Source organism: Chanos chanos, chromosome 1 (assembly GCF_902362185.1).
Source record: "Chanos chanos chromosome 1, fChaCha1.1, whole genome shotgun sequence".
NCBI classification, from domain to species: domain Eukaryota; kingdom Metazoa; phylum Chordata; class Actinopteri; order Gonorynchiformes; family Chanidae; genus Chanos; species Chanos chanos.
In genome coordinates this window covers 28,736,631-28,763,160 of record NC_044495.1, presented here as the reverse complement: position 1 = coordinate 28,763,160, position 26,530 = coordinate 28,736,631, and the positions used below count along the sequence as shown (strand labels likewise).

Genomic DNA, 26,530 nt, shown 5'->3' with positions numbered 1-26,530 from the left:
TTACCAATAGTTTCCTTTGGCGTTTCTGTCGGCCTTTATTCCCTTTGCCCTGGTCAGGAATTTGACAATCAGAAGTCAGCACAGATTTGGGGACTAACTAGAATGAATAATCTACTCACAATGACAAATAGTCAATGATTTATTTTACATCGATTACTTCTATAATCCCTCCCAACATGTGCAATATAAATGCAATGCAATATAAAAAATTATGTTTTTATTATGTTAATCACTATCAAAGAATTGTCCTAGCGTATGCAGTAAACCAGTTTTAGTTCATGTAAATCTTGTTAGATCTATTTACTACCTTAAATCTGTTTTGTTAGACTTAGTCCTTTTCTAGTTGGCCTTTAAGTGGTTAAATGATTTAATCATGCTGATTTCCTCAGGAGAGGTCACCAGACTAATCATGATACTGATAGAGAACAAAATGTATTTTCTTTTTCTGGCATAGTCGCTGATAATCAAGAACGGCACGGTCATTGATGATCAAAAATGTGTGGTAGTTTTAACCAGGATATCTGTACAAAATGAAAGTTAGCGTTGTATTTGAATGGTTAAACATTTGACTCATTTGCAGTAGGAAAACATCAGCATAGGCTTTAGAAATGTCGAGTTAAATGCGTAGAGAAGCTGGTAGCTGACTGTCAAAACGTGGGGTTAAGATTTCCTGTACCCTTCCTCTCTCTCGTCCTTTCTTCTTCTCTCCAGACGGCTGCTTTGCGGAATCTTCCAGACTGAGGATGGCACCCGTACCTACCTCTGCTCCACCTGGACCCATCTTTAGAATTAGACACACACACACACACACACACATACACACACACACACACACACACACACACACACACACACAAACACAAATGTAAATACACTCTCTTATGCATTTATTGTCTTTCTGAAACTACTGGAGTGACAGACTCACTTTCTCTGTGGAAGTGTTTGTCTGAGTAAAGTTTGTTGACTGTGTTTCACTAAAGTCTGCCCCCACCCTCTCTCCACTCTTCTCTCCTCCAGCAGTGCCACCTGTCCTGTCCAGCTCAGAGCCTCCGCTGACAGTGATGGAGCTGTGGACTGGAGGGCCTTCTTCAGCTTCATTCAAAGATTTCTGCGCATATTACACACATTCTCTGTTACCGCCAGTTCTCTTTAGCTCTGTTTTATGAGATATTCTGGAAATAAACAGTAAATAGTCTGAGTGAACTGAGTGGGTTTTCTATGGGCACTTACAGTGTAGGGCTCTGGAAGTTGACCTTCTGTGTCTCTTTCTTCCTCCTCCACAGAGCGCACGTCTGTCACCCGCTCAGCAGAGATATCAAATTTCACAGCGCTCTTTGTACAATGACAGTTTACAATAATTATTTCATTGCGTGGGAGGGGCTCCTTTTAAATCTTACTTACAAAACAACACTACATTTCACCGACCTCCAGATGTTGCGCCCCTGATTTAGTACCAAAAACCACAAATGTGACTGGAGAAAGCTTATGAAACCAAACATTTTAATAACAGTCTGTCACATATCTGAAATCCTCGTTTAGAGTAATTAACACAGAACTAGTAAAATCTTCAGAGTTTTCACAAACTGATGTAAAAGCAGGCTGTATTGTAACTGTATTGTTTAGGGAAATCCTGCTCCCAAACCTGCTACCAGTCCTGTTCCTGTGAATAGCTCAGTTCATTTTAGGGATATTTCTGGTCAAACACACCTGGTTCAGGTAAGCAAGGGCCCTATCACTACCTGGGAATATGAATCATGTGCTTTTGAGCAAGGAGAGGTCTACATTGTGCAGTACTGTGGCACCAATGACATGGCACTGGCTTAGGGTGAAAACTGAAACAGTTTGATGCAAGTCTTAAACATGTCCCATTTATAGAATTAAAGTCTGAACGCTTACAGTGTACTCAGTAATGATGTTAGAGCTGGGCTCCTTCCTCTCTCCTTTAACTCGTTTGTTAGAACTGATCACTTCCAGAAGTTCCTCCATCCCATCCTGCAGGAGCCTGTCCATGAAGGCCTTCAGCAGGGGCAACTGAGAAATAAAGGTGTTTTTTTGGCTCTTACTGTAGTTGTTGTCATTACCAGTGCCTATGGTCATATCTGAGCAGGTTGAGTCGAATTTAGAGATGGTCAGAGATGACTTACCCGAATGCCGTATGACTCAAACATAATCTCAATATCCTAAAACAAAATCACATGTTTAATTACAGATTACATCAGTTTTTGAAACACAAAGAATGACAATAAGTAAGTTTGAACATCATACCTTCATCTCAACAGTTCTCCCAGGTATGCCAGGATCTCCCTGAGAAATAACACACAATGTATCCAGTCCTCATGAAATCGACAGATCTTATCCATACAGCTAAGTGCACAGACACCTATACCTACCTTTTCTCCTTTGTTACCCCTTTCACCTTTCTCTCCCTGCAACACACAGGGCAACAGTGAACAGCGATGATCTAAATGTCAGTTTCTCACCTCATGAAGCATTATACAGACATCTTACCTTCATTCCAGGAGGGCCCTACACACACACACACACACACACACACACAGAGGAGCAGAGAGTCCAGCATGCGTTATAAATGTGTGATGAAATACCACAGAGATTTGAACAGCTAATTTATTCCCTCATGTTTTATGTAATAAATCTGAAAAGGAACATGCTCTGCAAAAATGTTCAGGTTTTGCTCACCGCTGGCCCAGGAGGTCCCATTGGCTTGGGAAAAGCTTTTCTTATATCATCTATCGAAGCTCCCTGGAAACAAAACAAGCCAAATGAAAGAAACAAAAGCATGTTTGTCTCATCCAACATCTGGAATAGTTTAAACTAATAAAAAAGAAAATGTCTGAAATATGTTTTCACTCTGTTTACATTTTCAGACAAAAGAAGTGCTTTACCTCCTGTGTGTTCACCAGGACTGGAGGACCTGGCAACCCTGGAGGACCTGGTTCACCTTTGCTTCCCTGAGCAAGACAAAATATTGAGTAAATAACAAAAGGAAGAAGAAAATCAAATAGAATAGTAGAAATAACTTACATCAGCACCAGGTTCCCCCTTTTCGCCCTGAGAAAATGACAAGGGGATGGAAGTTACCAGCATGATAAAATAAATGTGAGAAAATCAGACCTTGCCGACTCTGTTACTGGTCTCACCTTTTTGCCATCATCTCCTTTGAGCCCTTGTGTCCCCTAAAATGAATACATACAGAACGCAGGTTAGGTTAAGAAATACTGTTAAAAACGCTAAATGTATTCATAATGGCCTGAAGTTCTTACATCTTTTCCAGCCATCCCTCGTTTCCCATCAATGCCAGGTCTGCCCTAAACACCAAAATGGAGGGATGACAACAAGAAGAAATTAACACACATGGTTCTATTACTATTTGACAGCTAAAATATATATCACAGTCTTTCACAGAGTACCTGAACCAGAGCTGTGCAGTGAATTAGATTAGATACAGTAGAACAAGTATGCGCTATGCTACACATTGGAGAAGTCATGTGTTACTTAGTAGAGGATCAAGTTATGCTTACAGGAGTACCGGGCAAACCAGGCATGCCAGCAATGCCCATTCGACCTGTATCTCCCTTTTCTCCTTTCTGTTCACGTACACACACACACACACACACACATACACACACAATAGAATAAAAAAGTCAGCGTAATTTCTCAATAATTTGTTCGTAGATTACTATAGTGTAAGTCGGAGGACAGCACAGCGGCCTACGTTAATGATGGAGCACAAGTATACCCAGCGAAAGCACACACACTCAGAACAGCTCTTAAAAGATATGAGTTGTATGAGTAATCAGAAGATATTGTGTGGGCTATCTGAGTCATTCCATAAAAAATAAAATAAATAAATAAAAAATACAGCACTAGACATATATACCAAGGACCTTAATGAGCATCATCAGAATTTCTCCTTCTGAAAAGTTTGCAGGAACGTGTCATTCATGAATCACGCTTTGATTCTTTTGTGATTGCAGAAATGATAATTATACATAAAAAATAGTATGGTTACTTACGGGTCCTGGCTCGCCTTTCTTTCCCTGTTCACCCTGTACATACATATAGACATACATAGTCAAATCAATCAATCTACCAATCGATCTATCAATCTATCAGCCAAGAAAGAAAGACAGAAAGCAAGAGAGAAAGAAAGAAAAAGAATTCTTTTAATTATGAATGCTTGAAAAATCTTCTTTCTGACCAACATTTGACTGCCTGGTAAACACTGATCTCACAAGACATAGGGCACATTTTATAATAAAGTCCTCATTAATACACAGTTTCAGTGCAGTAAGAATTCTAAATACATTGCTATACATTGTACTAATCATAAACAGTATGTCACATATCAGTAGCAGAAAACACTCCAAAAGAATAAAGGACTGAACTATGAAGGGTGCCCTAAGTTTGTATGGCTCATATGTCATGCAGTATAACACTGTGGGAGTGTTTTTTTCTGCTCTCTAGATGTGTCAGAGAAGAACATCACCTTGGCTCCTGGAACACCCGGTAAACCATCCAGACCATCTCGGCCTGTGCCAGACCCACCCTGTGGAGCAATCATGCAAGACCAGACCAGACAAAGTAGTGGTTTGTTGGGTAAGATATCCATTGGACACAGTACTAAACAACCACAATGGCCTACGAGGTTTACAAAACTGGTTTAGAATCATTTCCGATCACTGTGTATTGGTGAATAAATTGCTGTGCACTCAGATAAACAAGATGTCCAAATAAAAGGTCCATGGATGTAATGAAGGTATAAGGTCAGAGGAACAATAATGAAACACAGAATTTAAATCTGATGTAGACAAATTGATTGTAATATTCAACTCACCACGGAATTTCCTGGAGGTCCAGGCTTTCCTTCAGGGCCCTGCAAAGCATGAGAAAAAAAAAACAATAGGAAAGAAAAAAAGGAGTAAAAAAGCATTTGACCTGTGTTTGCTGAACTGTAAATTGTACCACTTAAGCCACTCACTCTTGGTCCTGGTAGGCCTTTTTCTCCCTGAGGGCCCGGGTCACCAGGCTCACCCTGGAACAAAGAGGGAGATGGAGAGAAAGAAAGAGAGGGAGAGAGAGGGAGGGAGTCCATTAGTAGACAATCTAAACAAACAAGAATAAATAAATAAAAAGTGAAAAAGAAAAACTACACCCTTTACTACTTAAAAAATTGTGAACATACAGATGACAATAACTGAAACATCCTCAACTGTCTTCCCTACTGCTACAGATTTTTAACTGCAAGTTATGAAAGATCAGAGTACAAACACATGTCTTACCTTAATGACTCTTGTGAGGATATTGTTGTCTGACACAGCCACCTGAAATAAACATAAAACGTTGCAGTAAACAAACACATTAAAGTGGTCTGTGCACACCGCGAGAGACTTGGCCAATGTTGAGGGTGTGCTATTGAGAGGCTGACAACAATTAATAATGACTCCTATGGTACATTAATCACTATCAGACGGATCTCTGGAGAGGAAGTAACTCTCTGACATTATTAATATTCATTTATGATAAATTGCTTGATGAAAAATCTCTTGTAAGAGCTATTAAACTCACTTGAGGGGGTCCAGGGGGCCCTGGCTTACCCTGTAGATTGGTAACAGTGGAGAAAACAAGTCAAACAATTTTAAAAAAAAAAATCTAGCAAGGACAAGTAAAATAGTAACTACAGCCAACATCGTCATCATCAGCATCAGCGTCTATAATCTGACCGTGCTGAAAAGACTTTAAAAATAGTTCTTATATTCTCAGATTCACTGCAAAGAACAACAAATTAATGAAACTAAAAATACAGTTTGTCTTCAGTACAGCATACTTTGAAATTCTCTGGAATTCCATGACATCAAATATTGAATTAGTGAAGCGTAAGGCAGAAGAGATCAACAGGGTATGCAGAGCTGTTGAAAATCAATAATCATAAATGACATTAATCATGAATACAAACCGGTTCTCCTTTCTCCCCTTTAAGTCCCTCAGGTCCCTGAAACACAGATGAAATTTTTCCATCACCATATGAAACACTGAGCTGTGCACTGAATATAACATTCTGTGTTTTCCAATACGATGGTTCAAAGTAACACAGTGGTCTTATAACGTCATAGGTGCAATATCAGGGCTGGTTCTTACCGGTAACCCAATCATTCCTGGATCACCTTTCTCCCCCGAGTCTCCTGGTCTCCCTGGGAGACCCAATGGGCCCTGATAACAGGATATTTTGGAAATTAAAAGTAATTTAGAACACGGATTTGTCGTGTCCAACCAATCAACACAACAGCTCTTGTCAGAGAGACGAGTGGGGTATAATGGCATGGAAAGAGTGTTATACGAGAGGTTTTAAAGAGAGCAGGAGAAAAAGAGAGACGCAAAACGTGTTAGAGTGGAGAAGAGAAAGAGAGGTAGAAGCAGTGATGAAAAGAGACAACATAAGAGAGTCAGAGAGGGATAAGAGGAGTCTGAGTGAAGGAGAGAGACGGGTGGAGAGGGTGTGAAGGAGAAGACTCCTTACCCTGACTCCTCTCTCTCCAGGGTCTCCAGCTGGGCCAGGCTCACCCTGCAGAGGAAAACACATCCCATAAAACATCATCCAACACTTCGCTTACTTGTATGTGTTCACATGGATAATTGTGTTATTGTGACTAACCTTAGCTCCTGGATCTCCTTTGGCTCCCAATAAACCCTATAATTGAGATGGATACAAGAAAATGGTAAAAATATTTTCTGTACTTCAGTCTACTCTGACTTACACTCTGTATGTCTCTGTCTCACTGACACACATATACATACATACAGACCCACCAACAAAGAGTGCCCCCCCCACCCACACACACACACACACACACACACACACACACACACACACACACACACACAGACAAGCACGCACATGCATACACACACACATGCTACTATAGCAGTGATTGTGGACTTACTTACATCTTTACCTCTTAGTCCTGGTGCTCCTGGATTTCCTGGGAAACCAAAATCACCCTTTTCCCCTTTGGCACCATCACTGCCCTAGATATTATGACATTATGGCTCAGATCAGTCCCTAAATACAAACTCTCATTTTACAGTACGTCTTCAGCGTGCGCAAAGTGGCCAGTTAAAGACTGACATGTATAAAGATTCACCCATTACTCTGATATCTATTCTAAACCTATGACAAAGGGCAAGGGGGTAACATTTGACTGACTGAACTTACTTTTGGGCCTGGTTTCCCAGATAATCCAACGTTGCCCTGGGCACAAACACAATGTTACAGAAAAGAATCAATGGCAGCAGTCAATTCGTTGCTTCAGTGTAAAAGCTGCTTTGAAACAGCCTCTTACTGCTGTGCTAACTCATAGGTTCTTAAAAACCTCTGACACTCACCCTTTCCCCACTCTCTCCCTTGGGGCCTTGCTGCCCAGGTATCCCAAAACCGGGGCTACCCTGGGACCACCCGACAAAAAAACCAAACAAAAACAATCAATGAAATACACATCAAATCAATCAATATTCACTAGATATTCATCTGATCTATATGCAAACAATATTCATTCACTCACTGGCAAACAAAATTGCTCAGTTCAGTAGAAATTCATTCTGGTTGTTGGTTTTGTCGTGGTCTTTGAGTTTTAGTATCAGTATGAGTCACTCTGCTGAGTAAAAGGACAATCAGAACAGTCTGTCTGAGTTTATTACCTTTTCTCCTTTGTCTCCCTGAACCCCCTTCTCTCCCCGCGGTCCAGGCGGTCCCACCGGCCCAACCTCTCCCTGATAATAAAGAACAATGAACAGGCTTCACAGTACGACCAATACCGGTCCAGTTTATGTCATCATCATCAGACAGATGAGGTTCGCAATTGAGGTCTCCTGGTCTTCAAACACATCCACATATTTGCTCTATTGCAGGACCATCACGCGTGATTCCAAGAGAGAGCCAATCCTCTAGTTGAGTAACACATATATAAGAATACTTAAAAAACATACTGAATACACTTTGCTGGTTTTTCCTTTGTCTTTGGTATTTTATTTCTCTTGTCTCCTCTTTACTGGGTCTACTCGTAAATTTTAAAATGAATAGCACCATCTATAGACATCAGCTGTGTGTTGGGATACCTTCAGATTTTCTCCAAAGCGTTGTCTGCATGAATGCTACTGATCTAGTCTTGAGAACCTAATCTAGTCTCTACCTGAGAGACATAGTTACAAAATTTATGGACCAAAACAAACCAATCCTCTTGTGGAGGTAGACACATTTATACAGTGAGCTTGCTCTGTCATTAGTTGAATTACTGGGAGGGAGCTCACAGAGGTGAAACTATGTAAACAATCAGACTAATGCACAAGAAAGAAGATGCTAGAATGTGAAATAGTGTCTTACCCGGACACCCTTTTTCCCTGTGGGACCAATAATCTGTATTGAAAGAAGACGGTTGTAAACTGTCAAACCGCAAAAAAACCCTGTCAAACTGTAAAAATGCTGTGTCAGTATTGATATCAGGCTCCTGGATGGTTTTAAAAAGTCCCTACCCCTTTTGCTGGGTCTCCAGGAGGTCCACGTTGTCCCTGCGAAAAAAAAAAAATCAAGGAGAAATTTCACACAGAGAAATATGAAGAACCACACATATTCACACACATAGAAAGGTTTTAATGCACTGATGGCAGTAATTGCATTGACATTCACCTCATCCCCTTTCTGTCCATTGGCTCCAGGCAAGCCCTAGAAAAGAATGAAAAAAAACCCCCTCATTACTGAACGTCACACACTACTACACTACCACATTAGCATTTCAAACTATATCAAATACTTCAAACTCCTTACTAACCACAGAATAACTTATCAGGTGGGTTCAAAAGTTTCCCTGTGGATTTTGAACACTTTTGAGGGAAGTTCAGGGGTAATGATTATTGTAATCATTTGAGACACTTTCTTACGTTTGATTTTGAAGTTCATTGAGGCATATATCTCATACATATATAATTGCAAAGCAATCAAAAGTCCAGCAAGGTTGCACATCTGCATAGCTATCGCACAAAGTCAATTATTTAGAGTAAAACTCTAAATGAGCAAATGATCATTGCACACTCACACACACACACACAAGCATTGATCAGGTCATTACAAAATTCAAGTTAAAACACTGTCCAGATATGTTTAAAAAACTCTTTTGGTTAATGAGAGACTCATAGTGTGTATCAATAATGTCCAGACGGCCAGGTTCTTGGCCCCAGGGTTGAGATCCATGACTGGTCTGAGAGCACTGTGGAGGTGGGTTTCTCTTCACTAATCACCCCACTTAATTTCCCATGGGTGCACTAACTCATTCTCTCTTTTAATGGTATGAAGCATTACTAAAATTACAGCAGAGAGATACTGGAGAAAGTTTGAGGGTGTGAGGTGCAAGTTTAATTTTAACCCCTGACTCTGCGGGTGGGCCGTGCGTAGATTTGATGAGACGTAACACCAAAGACATACAACCCTATACGCTGTGTGCTTAGTTTATGGAAACATCAGGGCTCATTTGCTCAAAATCAGTAGTATGACTTCTGACTGTTAAAGGCATCTATTACACATTCGTTTTGGGCCGTTTCACAGGCAGTTCTAATTTGGTTTGTACATGGTATGTTAAATCTTTTACCATGAACTAAATCTGGATTTATGAGTGGATAACAAGAGTTTGCTGTAGCAGTTTTGAAAGGTATTTACTTACCGCTGGTCCCTGAGGTCCCAAAGGCCCAACTTCTCCTCGATCACCCTGTAACAGAAATGCAAATTCACAAGGCTTGTTTGAAGAAGGAAACCGTAAAGTGATTTGCACCACAGACACCCAGACGAACAGGCACACACACACACACACACACACACACACACAAACACAAACACACGCACAAGCGCGTGCACACACACACACACACACACACACACACACACCACAAAGTCAAGCCAACAGGGAGCATCTTTTGGCAGTGATGGCTCGATCAATAAGACGGTGAAAACACACTGTAGGAGACAGTGTTCTCACATTGCTTCCTGACAGACAACCTCTCAAGAAAAACTCTAAAGGCTCTTCGCCATGAGTGGTTTATTCTACTCACGTACTGCAAATGCCCGCTAACTTCTTGCCTTGGTTGTTCACTCTCTAACTTCAAACGGATATGCTGTGCATTGCAGGAACTAACTGATTCAAGAAGTTATGCCACTAACATTTTTCAGGTAAATAAAAGTGCACCCATAGTTTTCCACAAAACCTTTATTGTTATAGTAATGTTCATTCACATCAAATAAGTAGCAGATTCAACACTTTTTTATTGCATGTAGTGTGTCTGCAGAGTGGACCGACTATGATTCTAAGACCATATTCAGAGCAATTAATAAGATTCACCAGAAGATCGACAGGGCCTCTGAATATGGTGTACAAACCCGGCTCACTAAAATATACATCTGTCACTAATTACATACATACCCTGTTTTACATACATGTACTGTAAAATGGTAATAAAATTCTTCATTATGAAGAGCTACAACCCTGTGGTAAATAAGCAATGCTGAAGATCTTTTCATGACTTAAAATTGTATTTGACTGAAAGTAGATGCAAGAATGATCTTACCTTCTCCCCCTGGTCTCCTTTCAATCCTCTTTTTCCCTAAATATGAACACATTACCATGTGAGGTGCCACTGAATGTAATAATATGAACTTTTCTTCCCATTCTGTGTGTCTTCACATGTCACCGCATACCCTCATCAAAATTACCACGGATGATAGAGTCATGTGATAAATACCACAAACACATCACAGGTAAGGCTATGATTTTTAAAAGAAAAAAAAAACAGTTTTGTCATACACGTGGTCCAACGATTCCTTGGATCCCTTGACTTCCAGTTTCACCCTGTGAAAAAACAAGGGATAAAACAAGGCATAAAATGTTGACTTATCTGACAAAAGTATAAGCATCAATGTGAAGCATTACAGATATTTTTTCTAAAAAAATGTTGGCTAACCTTTAGACCAACTGGACCTGTGAGTCCAGTATTTCCCTGTAAAAGCAGATATACTGTCAGTAAAGTTTTTCTTTTTTAGTGTTGCAAAACCAGTTGTATAGGAGAATAATAACATAATATACACATTTTATACACAGAATAACTGACGAATATGAACAGCATGTACCTTTTCTCCGGGTGGTCCACGTGGTCCCTCAATGCCTTGAATTCCTATGCCCTGCTCTCCCTAATTCAAGTTCAAATATGTCAGACATCATTTAAGAATACTCATAATCAAGCGATATAGGAATAAACATTATAAAAAGAACCAAGCTATGCGTCTGAAGAAAGACTGAAACTAATCATATCCATCTGTAAAACCAATAACGGAGAGTATTTATTTGTTTTCCTGCACTGCACCTGCACTATAAATGACGCTGAACATACCTTTTCTCCCTTCTGACCTGGGACACCAGGGATCCCATCCAGTCCTATTGGTCCAGGCAACCCTGCCTGGCCCTTCAACCAAGCAGACACATTTAAAATCAGACCATCAAAACATGACCACATCAAAACTCCATTTGATAACAGATGCCATTTCACTTTTCCTGATGTTCATTGTGAAGTTCATGTGATGTTTGTACGACAGTTCTTCAGCAATCTCAGACCGATTTGAATTTGAACAGCTTAAGCATAATAGCACAGGAGGTGAAGGACCCATGCTGGGACAGGGCACAGTCATGAAAAATACTCCAGATACATATCAGACCTCGGTCTGTGATGATGGAAGCACTTACGTCCTTCCCATCATCTCCTTTCTCTCCTTTGGGTCCTGGCTTCCCACGTGGTCCCTGCAAATATCACAGTAATGTCAACCATACTGCCTGCACATTGCATAACCACTATGGTTTCACCTCATTTTCCAACAAAGAAAAATAGAACCCCCTCCCTCTTTTTTTTTTTTTTTTAAAGAAAATGACAACTCTTTTGAAATCACTCCCTTTGAGAGGGTAACAATATATGTAAAGAACTACTCACCTTGAGACCTGGCTCACCTGAGTCACCCTGTAGAAAAGATTACATGTGAGCTCTCTGGACCACAAATAACAATGGTCTGTGTACGTAAGTGTATTACGACAAAGGCTCCCCATAGAACTAGAATTCAAGTTTTGTCTTAGAGGCTTTTTGAGCCCATTTATTCTATTTAATTTTTTTTTAAAAAAGAAAAAATAAAGGACCAGAATCAGACAGGAAGCATTTTTGGGGCAGAGGTAACTATTTAAAATACGTAAGACAAATATCTGAACTACTGCATAAAACTTTTTCTCTCACATCTCTTTCTGAAAAACTTTGAGTTGATTTATTAGTTTAGTTATTGGGTATTAGAGCCTTACTTTAATGGAGATTCCAGGTGGGCCTGGGGGACCTGGTTGACCAGGGAGTCCAGGTGGTCCTGAGACACCTGGCACTCCAGGAATTCCTTGGGGACCCTTTGGACACAGAGATAAAAATTGCAGACTCCTGCAACTCAATGTCTGTGGTGAAATCCGACCTTCTCTGATTATCAATCAACTTACAGTACATATAGGCTTACACTGAGAGATAAATAGTGTGTAAGGGCTTTCATGATTGGATGTAATGGAATCTTCTGTGGAGAGATTCCTGGGTGTCAACGCAAGATTGAGTATTTATGTACATAACAAATAAAGTACTTACAGAGGATCCAGGTTCTCCCTTCCGCCCTGGGACCACATCCATATTCCCTATGACGTAGCCAGGTTCTCCCTGTGAAATGTGCAGAACTCCTAAGTGAGAACTCACACACTGGAAATAAACACCACAACAACATTCTTTCCAAACAGATGGACCCTTTCATGTTTTCAAAACTTACTCTCTCTCCTCTCTGGCCTTTCGGTCCAGGGACACCAGGAGGACCCTAAGATGGAGGAAGAAAAATGCATCCATCACATCCAGGAAAAAAAAAACCCTCGCCATACATTCATTTGAAGTGCAAGAACGACACAGCACAAGAATTACTGAAGAAGTCCACCCCTCGACAGCTTTGAAGAGTTTTTCAATGAAAATAGCATATTAACATAACTCTCAGGGATTGTACAGTGGTCAGACAGAATGAGCATCGTACTCTGCACTTTAAATATCATAGTAAGTACAGTCATAAGAACAGTAAAAGTTGCTCCTATTGAATTCACTCACCATATCTCCAGGGATTCCAGATAGCCCCTAAACCAAATGAAAACAATAATTTATCAAGCACCATTCCCTCCTCCTCCTCACCTCCATCAATAAACAGGTGACTTTGTAAGTTTGATAAATTAATCTTTTACCCTTAGACCAGCAGAGCCAGGGGGTCCAGTTCTCCCAGGTCGCCCGGGTAACCCCGGGACACCATCTGTTCCGGGAAGCCCCTGGTCAAAAAGTACATTCTCAGCCAGGAAGAAGCCATAATGACTAAAAATATTACATTTCCTTCAATTTACAGAACTATAATGGCTTGCACTGAAGAATTTGTATTAACTATGACAACATCATTAAAAAAAAAGCGTAAATGCATTGAACCAGACACCATCTTTTAACATTTCTAAATGGGTAACATATAGCAATTCAAGAAAACAGAAAATTACATATAACAAATAACTTTATACACAACTGCAGTTAGCTGTTTATTTTTGGGTGTCTCTAACAATCCTTTGAAGTGAATGTGATTCATTTTTACCTAGCACAGAGAACAGTATGTTGTAAAATAAAACAATACCAACAATCCTTGGTCTAAATAAGAGAAATGTGTTATCTGTCATATATCTCAAATATAGAGACTTTCATAAGACAGTTGCTTTCATGTGCCTTTTTTGAGATTCCATATGACAGAAGGCTTTGAGAAAAAAAAAAGAGTGTAAAAACAAACAGAACCATGTACAAAGCCATAAAGCTAACAATAACAATCCTCCATCCTTTAATCTGATCCAATAACAAAACACACTCCAACAATAATCCCATCATTACAGCTATGCACAAACTTCAGATTATACCAATCACACTAATTACAGTGCCTTTAAAACATGCTTCTATGTAGACGAAACAGAATCAAAGTTCTGTAGGTGCTGAAGTGAACTTGAAATGCTCTTACTCTCTCTCCTTTCTCCCCTTTAGCCTTGAAATTGAACATATCAAAGTTTGAAGAGCCTTGTTTCAGCCTCTGTAAGAAAATCCCAAAAATAGAAACAAGTGACATACCATCAGTACCATCATCCTAGTGAGTGAGAGAAAGAATGAACCAGTGACTGTCTAAAAAAGGTGCTATTGTTTGCCCACAAAATGATCCAATAAGGAATGTCATGAGCAGTACAATGAATGAACATACCAGACCACCGAGTCCAAATGCGTCTCCCTAAAATATTTGACACAGATTTCAGTACATTAAATGACATCATTAAATGACATCACTATCACAACATATGAAAAAAAAATGTATAGTGTGTTTACCTTCTCCCCCTTTTGACCCTGAAAACACACACACACACACACACACACACACACAGGAAAATACACATGAGAAAAGGTGAAGTGAGATGTGGTTGAGTGTGAAAAGTGACAGATAATGAGATGATGAGGATGGTCAAAGCTCACACCTTCATGCACTGAGATGGACAGGGCCCTTCAGGTTTCCCAAGAGGTTCTGGGTCACTTGTGGGTGTATCCAGCTGGGCAGACTAAAGACAGGAATGAAGTATGAAATACCACATTGACATGTGCATGCACACATACATACAGCAACCGATCCTCACCCTTTATCTTAAAAGACTGAAATGTGTTCAATACAGACTGAAAACATTTCATCTGAGGATCTACAATAATATTATAGGTCAATGCAGTCTTGATCGGGCACCAAATACACCTCTTTATCTTTCGCGAGCTTAATGTATAATTGTTGTCAACTTGTAGATTTTGACTTTCCGTTTTTCTCATACCTCATCATGTACTTTAAATTCAGAGAGTAACGCCTCACTACAGATGCTGCTGATGAACTCTCTCTCTATGGAGGGGAAATCTTCAAAGGTGCTGATGTAAAAGATGTTCTTGTAAGTAGTGGGCGAAGCAATCTTTTGTAATTCTTCCATGTCTGCATTAGCCACGCCAACAGCCAGAACACTCACGCCTGCAAAACACAGTCAGCACACACACACACACACACACACACACACACACACACACACACACACACACACACACACACACACACACTCTTCTGTATATCTAAACTTGGAACATTACAGAACAGTACAGTGTGTCTTAAGCTTTGGTTTTGTAAAATATGTTTAACAAATTACAACCTGTTCTTCATCCTAGATACGCATAGAATAAATGTAGAATACATCTGAAGTACAACAAAACTGGTAATGGCCAAATTGACAATAAGGAGGAAAAGCTAACAATAAGTAATTATTGGTACATTCTGAAAAATGTTGCAAGTCAAACACATTGAGACTGAAATTTGTTGAGATATTTGTGTCGGTTACAAATGAAAACCACTGTCCCTCAGCTAAGATGGCTCGGAGAGAGAAAGTGAGGGGACTGACCGAGGGCGTGCGCTATCCTGGATGGGGGCTCCACATCATCCTGGGCTCTCCCATCCGTAATGACCACCAGTACATGAGGTACCTCCTGCCTCATACCTAGAGACTCCTGGAAGAGCTCCTTCAGAACGTAGCTGATCCCACGACCTTAACACACACACACACACACACACACACACACACACACACACACACATACATGCAGATAGAAAAACAGGGGAAAAACAAAAAGTATAAAGAGCCATGATGTCATGAAATCATAGAGTGTGTCTTGTGTGTGTACCTGTTCTGGTGTTTCCCCCACTGTACTGGACCATCCTGAGTGCCCTAAGGACAGAGTTGCGGTCTTTGTGGTCCTTCAGGTGGAACTCTATTCTGGGATGATCACTGTAGTGTACCACTGCAAACTGGATACAGCAAACATAAATTCACATAAAACTCCATACGAACTCTTCTTAAAGAAGTCAGCTACATTTTCCCTAGACATATGAAATATATTTGTAACAGTCTATAAATGGAATGAATAAAAAATAAATGGGAATTAATGTTTATTAGAGATCCTTTTTTTATGATGATGAACATTGTGTCGGGCTAGAGGTTTTGATAAAGGGATAAATCATTTAACGGACCACATCAATTCAAATGAGAGATTTAATGCAAACACATGAATGTGTTTTAGCATGTCCAACCTGTGTGCCCTGAGGGCCGATGGAGGGGAAATAAGTCACAACCCGGAACAGGAAATCTTTCACTTTCCCAAAGTTATTGGAGCCGATACTCGAGGATTCATCGACCAGGAACACAATGTCTGCCTTCATCCTGCCACAAACTGAGGCAAAAACAGAAAATCAAAAACAGTGAACTCTCTATCAATATGCCAGTTTTCTTTAGAAGCAACCAAGGAATTCTATGAGTTGTAAGTAGCAACATATTATTAATAATAATGATAATAATAATGAGAAGAAGAAGAACGAGAACAAGAACAAAACGAGAATGAGAACAAGAACTGGAACTAGAACTAGAACTAGAGGGAGATCAAGAACAAGAACAAGAACAAGAACAAGAAGGTCTCTATATACCATCAGTGCTTGACTCCCTGAATATAAAGTTCATATTTCTCAGGTTCATATGAATACGCTAGTCTCTTACAATGTGTCCTGAAAGTATTCCTGTCTATTTTAGCACAGCCATAGAGAGTTACCTGGTCCAGGTTTCTGCGTTTGCACAGAGACTGTAGCTGAGTTGCCTGCTGTGGTCGTGATTTTGGTAAAAGCAGGAGCCACTGGACTCTGGGTGATGGCCAGCTCAGGCTTAGTGTCATGTTTCTTGGGTGTGGTGACCTTGCTGGGTGCCTTGGGAATAGCGGTACGGGTGTATCTGGCAGTCACATAACCGTTGATGTCACCATGGGAACGCTTTGAGGTGGTAATGGTATTAGGCGGGGATGGAGCCGGCGTGGCAGACATAGTCCGAACAGGCACAAGCCGAGGCCCTTTATTAACTGCAGGAAAAATGTATTTTATTTTTACACATTCACATCACACCAAGCATGATGTAAACAATATTATATATTATCTTTCAGTCTTAACATGTTATACATAAGTACAAGACAAAGAAAAGATATAAATCACACTGTCCCTATGACTGTGATCACATCATTAAATCTCAGCTTAAGATCTTGAACAATCAATGATGATTTTTTTAGTTCCCATTGTTCAGCAGCACATCTACAGTGTCCAGTGTCCTGTTCTCACCTATCCTCTGGGTAATGGTGGTGACGGGGCCCTCCACCTCTCCATAGAGCGGACGGATGTAAAATAGGTACGTCCGACCATACTGCAGGTCAGTGATTTTGTACGAGGTGAAAGTTGGACCAAGCAGCTCCGTTTTGCTCTCCAGCTCTGTAGAGTGAAACAGCATTAAAGAGGATGGTGGCATGGAGGAAAAGACTGATGCTGCCTCTTTTGTTATTTTTCCTAAGGATTTTTCATGAGTCCAAATAGTGTGTTTAGTTTAGTTTAGTTTAAGAGTTTAGTTTAAGAGTTTATTTGTCATATGTAGGTTAACACAGGGTCAATGGCACAATGAAATGTGTGAGACGAGAGAAACAGGTCAACTCAGCAATAAGAGCACACTAGTCGTAAGAATAAGAGTACGACACTGTGATACTCTAAGAGTCATTATAGGGTGACATTCAACAATGACAAAATCAATGAATACCTGGGATAGCGACTGGTACAGTCTTGCTTTATCTCAGCAGAAAAATCATTAAGTGAGACTCGTTATTTTAGTTTTTTTTTTACTTTTTTATAATTCCCACTATGCAGAAGAGGAGAGGAGCAGAGATGAAGATTATGATAATGATAGTAATCATTCATAATGCTGTAAATAGCGCTAGTTCAGCACTATTAATGGAAAAGGATAAGAAAAAGGTTAACTATTGCCACTGGTTTATTTTGATGGTTTATTTTGCCACTCGAGGAGTCAGGGTGATCCAGCGTTACTATGACAGAGATGAGTGACTGACTCACTGAATCTCTGCATTCACAGTGTTTGAGACCTTTTCAGAGTGGCATTCATTATGGCGGAGCTAAGAACAGGTAATGAAATGATCGGAACAGATAGAGTGAGAGGGAGCGAAGAAGGGAAGAGAGACAAGGAGGGGGATAAAGGGGGGAAGGGACTTATTCTTAGGATAGCTCTAAACTTTCATGTTCAAACAAAGGCCACTTTCATTAATGCATAACCTTTTTGACACCACCACAAAGTAGGATATGAATCAGACGTTTCTTCATATACCTCTTGATATCTCCAATTCCATTTATCTCTGTATTCAGAGTGCTAATACAAAATAGTCCACCACACTTTGCATATCATTTACTGTTAAAATTGAGCTGCCTAAACTACTAAACGGTGTCATTATTAGTTCTGATTAATCTGAAATAAGAATATTCTGTTAGTTTGAAAAAACAGTGAACTCTATGGACAGGATGATCTATGTTAACACTGTAGTGAGTAAGCCTGAGTGAGTGCTACCCTATCCACTTACGCGAAATGTGTCTCCATGAGAGCTGGTAGCCTGAGACGCCGGCCACACGGGTCCAGTTCAGCACTGTGCTGTTGTCTGTAGTGTTTAGTGCAGTGAAGCCATTCACTTTAGGCAGGTCCACTAAAAAAAACAACCAACCAACACTGACTCACCACCTTATATATTTAAATACATACTTCAGATACATACAATTCATAAAATAGCCATGCTGAGCAATGCTGCGGCCAAATGTGCACTTTCAGAATATTTAGATATTGTAATTGTTGTCTGACCTTATTTTATCTAGTTTGTGCATTTAGCTTTCATTGTATATATTCATTTTTTTATACATTGATGAATATTTGTAGACTAACTGTAAAAGAACTCATGTCTGTTAGAGAAAAGGTATCTCTAGCAGTTATTGAATTCATACCTACTGTATGTATGAACATGCTCTTAGAATCAGGGTATTACTTCCTGAATAATACTTTATCAATACTTTATTAGAAGATTTTAATCAGATGCCATAATGGGATTTTATGAATACCCCTGTTCCCAGGCTTAATGAGAGTTTATATCTGTTTAATAGAGAGCAAACATGATCATTATGCACTGTTGAATTATGTACAATGTGTTTGTACAGCAGAAATGATTGCGTGTATATGTGACTCTACGGTTGGGTGTACGTGCGTGTGTGTGTGTCTGTGTGTGTGTGTGTGTATGTGTGTAAGACGCACAGGTGCGTGCTGTGACCATAACCGGACTGCCCTCTCTTTGCCCAACCACAGATGAGAGCTTGATCTTGTAGGCAGTGCTCTCCTGCAGGCCAGAGATGGTGTACACAGTGGAGGAAGCTGACACCATTCCACTCCTCTCCTCTCCACCTACGACAAGACAAGAGCACATTATAGTTATGTTTGCCGTTGAAAACGTCCCGGAGGAAATTTGTTAAAGCCACTAGTGCAAGCTGTAATATTCAGTGTTCAAAAAAACCCACTGGACATCCCATGACAGTGATTATGTACCAACCAAGACCTGCATCAACTCCTTTATTCTATACGGAAATGTTATGATTAAATTGTATCCATGTTTAATTAAAATCTACTGCAGTACTCTTATCTGACTTAAAAACGTTTGTATGCCCACAGCACATTGTGCCTCACACATCTTTCTCTCTGATTTTCTTGTACTTCCCAAAGCATTTTAATATGAAATATGAATCTCTGAATTCTTTGCACTACATTACTACCACAATACCACTCACAGTTTCATTAATGGTTTTAATACACAGTGCCTTCAGAAAGTATTCAGTTGTATCCATTCAGCAGAGTGTTCATGTGGCATTTTTTCTGCCATTGAGCAGGCAGCATACAATACCCCATAATGACAAAGTGAAAAAATAGTTTTATTTTTTTCACTAAATTTATCAGAAATAAACGCCTAAAATCTTCTTTTGATTATTTTTCTTTTTTTCTTTTCTTTTTTTCTCCGGATCCTAAGCCTATCCTTGAGATGTCTATAGAGATTGATTGCAATCCATCTGTGTCAAATTCACTTGATTGGCCATTATTGAGAAAGGCATACATCTGTTTGTATGAGTTTCCACAGTTACCAATTTGGTATTCTGGCAAGAAGGGCCTTGGTCAGGGAAGTGACCAGGAACTGAATGGCCATTCTACCAAAGCTTAAGAGTTCCTGTGAAGAGATGGGAGAACCTGCTAGGAGGACAACCATTTCTGCAGGACTCCATAAATCAGCTTCAGTAGAGTGGCCAGTTGTAAGTCACTTCAGAGTAAAAGACACATGACAGCCCACCTAAGGTTTACCAGATGGCACTTACAGGACTCTGAGAGCACGAGGAAAGAGATTCTATGGTCTGATGAGAAAAAAAAAAAAGAATTCAACTCTTTGGCCTAAGTGGCAAATGTCATGTCTGGTGATAACCTGATACAACCCATCACCTGGACAACACCATCTCTACGGTGAAACATGGTGACAGCAGCACCTGGGCCGTGGTGATGGTTCTCAGTGGTAGGTACTAGGTAGGAGACTGGTATGGATGAATGGAGCCAAATACAAAGAGGACCTTAAAGAAACCCTTTTCCAGAGCACACACAAATCTGCAAATATTCCTAATAACATGTTTCCATCATTATTTGTATGTGAGATGATTGATGGCAAAAATCAAATCCATTATTATTATCCATCATTATTATTAATCCATTTTGAACTAAGTTGATAAGACAAAAAAGTGTGGAAAACAGGTCTAAATACTTTCTGAAGGCACCGTGTATTGAAATCTTTAGGGAATTGTGACTAGGATTGTGGTAGTAATGTAGTGTAAGGAGCATAGGGAGAACTCAAAGACTGACAGGTTTCATATTAAAATACTGTGAAAAACAAAAGAAAACCAGAGAGAAAGATGTATGAAGTACAGGTAAAATTACTGTAATAGAATTTAATAAAATATTTCTGTAAAGAATAAAGGTGTTAATGCAGCTCTTGTCTTGTAAAGCAGTGTTTTTGTGATGCTACCATGTGTACAGAATAAGAATACAGTAATAGCAGTAATGACAATCTATATATACATATATACATACACACACACACACATATATGTGTGTGTGTGTGTGTGTGTGTGCATACATACATGTACACGCACACACGCACACACACACACAAACATATGTAATATTATGCGTATAATATAATGTCCTATACAGTAATAAATGTAAGACTGGTGATACTGTTGTGTGAATGGTATTACTGTCATGACACACCATGGAAAGGAGTCCAGGTGACTCTGTATCCAGACACTCCTGGTGTTTTTCTCCAGGCTAGTTTAAATGAGTTAACACCAATATCCACCACTTTCACATCCCTCACTGTCTGAATCAGGTCAGAGTCTGTCAAAGAGGCTAACAAGAGAAAACAAACAATGACTAAAAACATTCACTAAAAATCAGTAGGCAATTTGTTATTTTGTAACAGGGGGGATGGCCCAATGGTCACTGACGCTACTCTATAGAATAGGGGATAGCAGGTTAACAAGGGGGATGCATTTTGGCCATTTTGGTAACGAGGGGCATGGCATCCCCCTCATCCCCCTACAAATCGCCTCCTGTTAAAAATGCACGATGACACAACAACTAAACAGTAAACAGTAAATAAAGACATTAAGAGTACCAGACAATAGAATACCCCCGAATCAAATCATAGTGTAACATACACGACAATACATCTTATGGTGTATCTACATTATCTCAATGTAATGTTTCATCAAATAGATATTAGAATAAAAACAGAGCATAGAACAAAACAGTTTGAGAATAAACTGAATATGAGAGTGTCTGACGTAGTGATACAGTGTATAATGAGGAGAGCTGATGACTGCTTGTATAAAGAAAGATTCAATGTGAGGTCATATGAATAACGCGTTGTGTTTGTATTGCTGTGGACAGTATGTCCAGATATGCTGCAAGAGCTTCAACAATCACGCAAAATCTAAGCTGACCGGTCACACACACGCTATCTTTCTCTCTCCCTCCTTGACTAAAACACATACTAACTCTGACAGCCACTAGGCTACGGCTGAAAGCTGGAGGCTCAAAACACAGGAACCGTCAATCAAGCAGCCATTTCCATGGGAATAGGGGGTGTATCCCTTCCTTACATTTACATGAAACCCACAATTACTTGATCAGTGTTTTCTTCTGATGGGCTTGTTAAAAAGAGTCATCTTTAGAAAAATCAAGATCACAGAAAGAGAAACACAACCCACTGTGTGTCATTTATGTAAAGAAGCGTTTGTCATAATAATCATAATATCATAATCTCTCTCAGCTAGTTAGTAAGTCAGTTGTAACCCCAGTAGTACCTGTCTGCTGGGAGAGGGAGATTTCTGGTCCCTCTGTGTTGCCGTAGAGGGCGTGAATACTGACAGAGTAAAGGGTGCCTGGACGCAGGCCGTCGATGCGATGAAAGAGGACACTACGATCCAGATAACGGCTCTGAATTGTCCCATCCTCTGAGACAATGAACACATACATACAGACCCACACAGACACACACACACACACACACACACACACACACACACACAAAGATGATGCCACCGAGAGAGTTCTGGTGGTACTGAACTCATATAACTTATAACAGTGTGAATGTTTTTCATGTTTGTTGATGTCTTCACTGAGGTGAATGTGTGCTAACCTGAGTTCCAGATGAGCTTATATTCTGTCGCTCCTACAATGGCACTCCACTCAACGTCGATGGAGGTGCTGGTATAAGAGGTCACCTTGAAGTTAGAGACATAGCCCAGAGGTGCTGAGGAAGGAGTAAAATGAGATTTAATGAACAAGATGGTGAGTGTGAGATATACAAAACTTCTTCAGTGTTAATCCACATGAACTTTACATTAACATTCAGCAGTGAACATGCACACACACAGTGAACATGCCCGTGCATGTGCGTGTGTGTGTGCATGTGTGTGCAAGCTCACGTGTGTGTGTGCGTGTGCATGTGCGTGTGCATGTGTGTGTGTGTGTGTGTGTCTGTGTGAGAGAGAGAGACTGTACTCACAGGTCCTGAATGTGGCAGTGATCCCAGGTCCTACCACAGAACCAAAGAGAACATAGAGAGAGAGAACATACTCTGTATCATGGACCAAATTCTTCAGCACATACTCTGTGGTGCTGCCATTCAGAGCCAGCTGCCTGGGACGGTCCCGACCAACAAACTCTACATAAGAGCACATACACACACACACACACACACACACACACACACACACACACACACACACATACGCACACACACACATTTACAGAAACAAGAAGGTTAGTGATCAGTTTCAATACTGATGTGCATCATTTGCTTTATGCTGTTATTTGTGTTTTCTGTCTTATCTTTTCACTCAAAGTTACTCAAAACTAAACCAGGCAATTGGTCATTCCTCATTTATCCAGAGGGCGGCGGTATCCAGATTTCAGAGGTCTTTATTTTAAATACGTAGACTGAGTAAAGGACTTACAGTATTACTAGGCAGCACAGCTTACGGTCATACAACCCACTGGGCATACAATCCAGTGGCGCTCTCTAATCTATATCAGTTTCAATGCTATTTTCAATTTTCCTTGGTGTCTACTTTTGGTGCCTGAAACAATAATCTATTTTCTCCCTCCCTACCAGATTCTCCTTTAGCTCTTTGGGAAAAGACAGGCATCGACTGTTTCCAAGAGTTACACGCACAGAACTTTGTCATTTCCAAATCAAACACTGAGTCTCTTCCCAACTCCAGTCAACTCCACAGGATTCTGTACATAAAACCCCATCAAAAAAGCACTTATCTAATGGCTCTGTGCTTGTCTGCGCTAATATATTTTCGGAAATTATTCAGACAACAAAACTGAAAAGACCCAGGGGTACGAGATCAGTGTTGATTTGACAGAAGAATTGTGTGATAAGACAGTAGACAGATTATATTCCACTGTATCATGAGTTTATCTTAAACTGATTAAATTCAAGATATTATATCTCTCAAAGTCTGAATATGCAAAGTCTATCCCAAATGTAATATCATAATTGAGGGCTGAGAGACATCAAAAACTACCTGTAAACATAGTCATTTGTTCAAAACTACAGAATTACTGTTTGTTTACTGAATTATTTGTTCATTTCTTCAAGACTGTATGATGTTCATGAGTTTGGCTTGCAAATCCTGTCTAAAGATTGCGTTTTTTGGAATTTCACAATATTTCTTTGAGTAGATACGGTTGTTTTTGCATCTCAGTTAAGAAACATACATACTTTAAGTTGTAGAAATCAAGCCGATCCTCCTCCAGTTTCCCAGTGGCTTAAAAATGCAATGCTTTATCTAAACCTTGAGAGAAATAACTGTTCAGGGTGTTCTGATAGATAAGTCCAAAAGTGGAAACATGTCATTATCAGACTTAATGGCTTGCTCTGGCTCTTAGACTATCTCCTGCACTCTGAGCGGTCTGAATTACGTGACCCTCACTTGGACAAGAGTACGAGCTCTCGACATCTTTGTTGTACGTTGCATGTGCATAACTGTTTGAATGCCATCAAATGCAGTTTAATACTGCTGTCATCTTTATTTGTCATTGTTCCTATTACTCTTTGATGCACCGGCATTCAGAATTTTATGTATAGCTCAGACCTCATAAACCTCATAGGTTTTATCTGGGTACATCAAGAGCGGCAGCACATTGTTTTGTTTGTGTGTGTGGCTGTGTTTGTTTGTTTGTTTGTTTCAATATACTTTGTCTTTTCTTTTTATCTTTTTTTAGTTCGTGAGACCAACAACGGTGAAGTGGGGAAAGAGAGGATTGGGAAGGGATGGGCAAGTCTTTGGGGTGTGTGTGTGTGTGTGTGTGTGTGTGGCTGGCTGTCTGTCTGTGGGGGGAAATGAGACCAAAATTCAAATACAGACATAATCAGGTGAACATAAAAAGAGTGCTGTAGGAATGCCAGGTGAATTTTTGCTCGTTCTCATCTGTCACCATGTCATGATCAATCACCTTGTCTTCTGCTTTTTTCTTGTTAAATTTATCCACACAGAATTGTCAAATCCAAACAGATAAATCTGGAAGCTCTCCTTCATTAAAGAAAGTTTCTACAGGTTGTTCTTTTTTCATGTGGAGGCCAGGAGAACATCACTATGACAGACAAGAGTGCCAAAGTCATTTTCAAAGGCTTGTCTTGTGGAGGGCACATCAAATGCCTCCCCAAGTTTCTCCCCTTAGCGCCCTGTCACAGCACTGCCTGAGTCACTGAGACCGTCACGCAACTGCACACGTCAGGAGAGAGAGAAAACGTAAGCAAGTGTGTGATTGGACAGAGAATGAAAAAAGACAGAAAAAAAGAAAAAAGAAAAAGAACTGAGAAAGATACATCTGTTTGAGCATGCTCAGCTGAAAGGAAAGAGGTAAAAAAAAATACGTGCGTGTGTAAATGATATGAATGTTATTACCTGCGGTGGGACCCCAGGCCAGTCTGTAACCTGTGGCTCCTGGTACTGCATTCCATGATGTCTGTACACTGCTGGTGCTCACAGCCGTAGCCTTTAGAGTCTGTACTGCACTACTCTCCACTGAGACAGAGAGAGAGAGAGAGAGAGAGAGAGAGAGAGAGCGAGTGTCAACAATGACCCAATGAAGTCTTGAACTGGACTGACGTGATGTAAAGAGTGTGTTAATAACAGAACATGATTTATGGCAAACTTAGACATATGATATGAATCTCCCATTCATTTTTTTCTTGTGCTACTCAATATAGAAAACCTCACGTCTAAACCACTATGATAACTGTAACCATGGCAACTCACATGTCTTGGCTTTGGCCGTAGTAACTGGACCCTCTACGTCCACAAAGATGGGGTTAATGGTGACAGTGTAGTCTGTGCCGGGATAGAGGCCCTGGATCATGTAGAAGTCAAAGTTGTCACCCAGGTTCACACTCTCTATGTGACCCTCTGGAACATACAGCAGTGGAGAGATTATCCACAGAAATGATTACTAAATATAGTAAAGCTACTCAACTCACGGTCCACACGGGCCAAAAAAAGAAGTAGAAGACTGATTTTAAATTGATTTAATTTTATATTAAACGCTTCTTCTGTTGACACTAGACCATCAGATTCTGACCATCAGACACCGTCACAAAGCTCCATGTTAGAGTCATGCACCTGCACAGTTCTTCACCAAAATAATGTCTGGCTTTACGGAGAGGAAAACTACACAAAATGCATAGGGGGAAGGATATGAGAAAGTCTAAACTGGATGAGATGCTAAATGTGTGTGAGTATGTCTGTGTGTCAGAGAGAGCACCCATCATACGGATTCTAATGATCCGTATTCTAAACTGATTGCCGTGATCTGTCATTGCTGAATCT

General features: G+C 40.1%; 1 protein-coding gene across 1 annotated transcript in view; it reads right to left on the bottom strand.

The window, feature by feature from the left end:
- The window catches only part of col7a1l (collagen type VII alpha 1-like), a 52,439-nt gene that overhangs the window by 14,916 nt on the left and 10,993 nt on the right, over positions 1-26,530 (bottom strand). Inside the window, exons 11-72 of the mRNA XM_030779638.1 lie at positions 25,964-26,110; positions 25,610-25,729; positions 23,197-23,355; positions 22,828-22,941; positions 22,493-22,642; positions 21,396-21,533; positions 19,353-19,499; positions 18,637-18,756; positions 17,342-17,488; positions 16,789-17,088; positions 16,277-16,416; positions 15,871-15,994; positions 15,591-15,734; positions 14,982-15,169; positions 14,643-14,723; positions 14,497-14,514; positions 14,375-14,401; positions 14,141-14,209; positions 13,341-13,421; positions 13,210-13,236; positions 12,887-12,931; positions 12,712-12,780; positions 12,390-12,485; positions 12,034-12,060; positions 11,793-11,846; positions 11,443-11,514; positions 11,183-11,242; positions 11,017-11,052; positions 10,860-10,904; positions 10,624-10,659; positions 9,726-9,770; positions 8,699-8,734; positions 8,545-8,580; positions 8,396-8,428; positions 7,714-7,785; positions 7,402-7,461; positions 7,232-7,267; positions 6,964-7,044; positions 6,671-6,706; positions 6,536-6,580; positions 6,157-6,228; positions 5,975-6,010; positions 5,587-5,616; positions 5,301-5,342; positions 5,000-5,053; positions 4,856-4,894; positions 4,035-4,067; positions 3,540-3,605; positions 3,282-3,326; positions 3,159-3,194; positions 3,043-3,069; positions 2,904-2,969; positions 2,698-2,760; positions 2,509-2,526; positions 2,391-2,426; positions 2,266-2,304; positions 2,145-2,180; positions 1,897-2,031; positions 1,231-1,332; positions 992-1,108; positions 677-781; positions 5-49 (exon numbers count right to left, since the gene is read on the bottom strand). Coding sequence (XP_030635498.1) covers positions 5-49; positions 677-781; positions 992-1,108; positions 1,231-1,332; positions 1,897-2,031; positions 2,145-2,180; positions 2,266-2,304; positions 2,391-2,426; positions 2,509-2,526; positions 2,698-2,760; positions 2,904-2,969; positions 3,043-3,069; positions 3,159-3,194; positions 3,282-3,326; positions 3,540-3,605; positions 4,035-4,067; positions 4,856-4,894; positions 5,000-5,053; positions 5,301-5,342; positions 5,587-5,616; positions 5,975-6,010; positions 6,157-6,228; positions 6,536-6,580; positions 6,671-6,706; positions 6,964-7,044; positions 7,232-7,267; positions 7,402-7,461; positions 7,714-7,785; positions 8,396-8,428; positions 8,545-8,580; positions 8,699-8,734; positions 9,726-9,770; positions 10,624-10,659; positions 10,860-10,904; positions 11,017-11,052; positions 11,183-11,242; positions 11,443-11,514; positions 11,793-11,846; positions 12,034-12,060; positions 12,390-12,485; positions 12,712-12,780; positions 12,887-12,931; positions 13,210-13,236; positions 13,341-13,421; positions 14,141-14,209; positions 14,375-14,401; positions 14,497-14,514; positions 14,643-14,723; positions 14,982-15,169; positions 15,591-15,734; positions 15,871-15,994; positions 16,277-16,416; positions 16,789-17,088; positions 17,342-17,488; positions 18,637-18,756; positions 19,353-19,499; positions 21,396-21,533; positions 22,493-22,642; positions 22,828-22,941; positions 23,197-23,355; positions 25,610-25,729; positions 25,964-26,110 — 4,703 coding nt within the window. The remainder of the gene's footprint in view (positions 1-4; positions 50-676; positions 782-991; positions 1,109-1,230; positions 1,333-1,896; positions 2,032-2,144; positions 2,181-2,265; positions 2,305-2,390; positions 2,427-2,508; positions 2,527-2,697; positions 2,761-2,903; positions 2,970-3,042; positions 3,070-3,158; positions 3,195-3,281; positions 3,327-3,539; positions 3,606-4,034; positions 4,068-4,855; positions 4,895-4,999; positions 5,054-5,300; positions 5,343-5,586; positions 5,617-5,974; positions 6,011-6,156; positions 6,229-6,535; positions 6,581-6,670; positions 6,707-6,963; positions 7,045-7,231; positions 7,268-7,401; positions 7,462-7,713; positions 7,786-8,395; positions 8,429-8,544; positions 8,581-8,698; positions 8,735-9,725; positions 9,771-10,623; positions 10,660-10,859; positions 10,905-11,016; positions 11,053-11,182; positions 11,243-11,442; positions 11,515-11,792; positions 11,847-12,033; positions 12,061-12,389; positions 12,486-12,711; positions 12,781-12,886; positions 12,932-13,209; positions 13,237-13,340; positions 13,422-14,140; positions 14,210-14,374; positions 14,402-14,496; positions 14,515-14,642; positions 14,724-14,981; positions 15,170-15,590; positions 15,735-15,870; positions 15,995-16,276; positions 16,417-16,788; positions 17,089-17,341; positions 17,489-18,636; positions 18,757-19,352; positions 19,500-21,395; positions 21,534-22,492; positions 22,643-22,827; positions 22,942-23,196; positions 23,356-25,609; positions 25,730-25,963; positions 26,111-26,530) is intronic.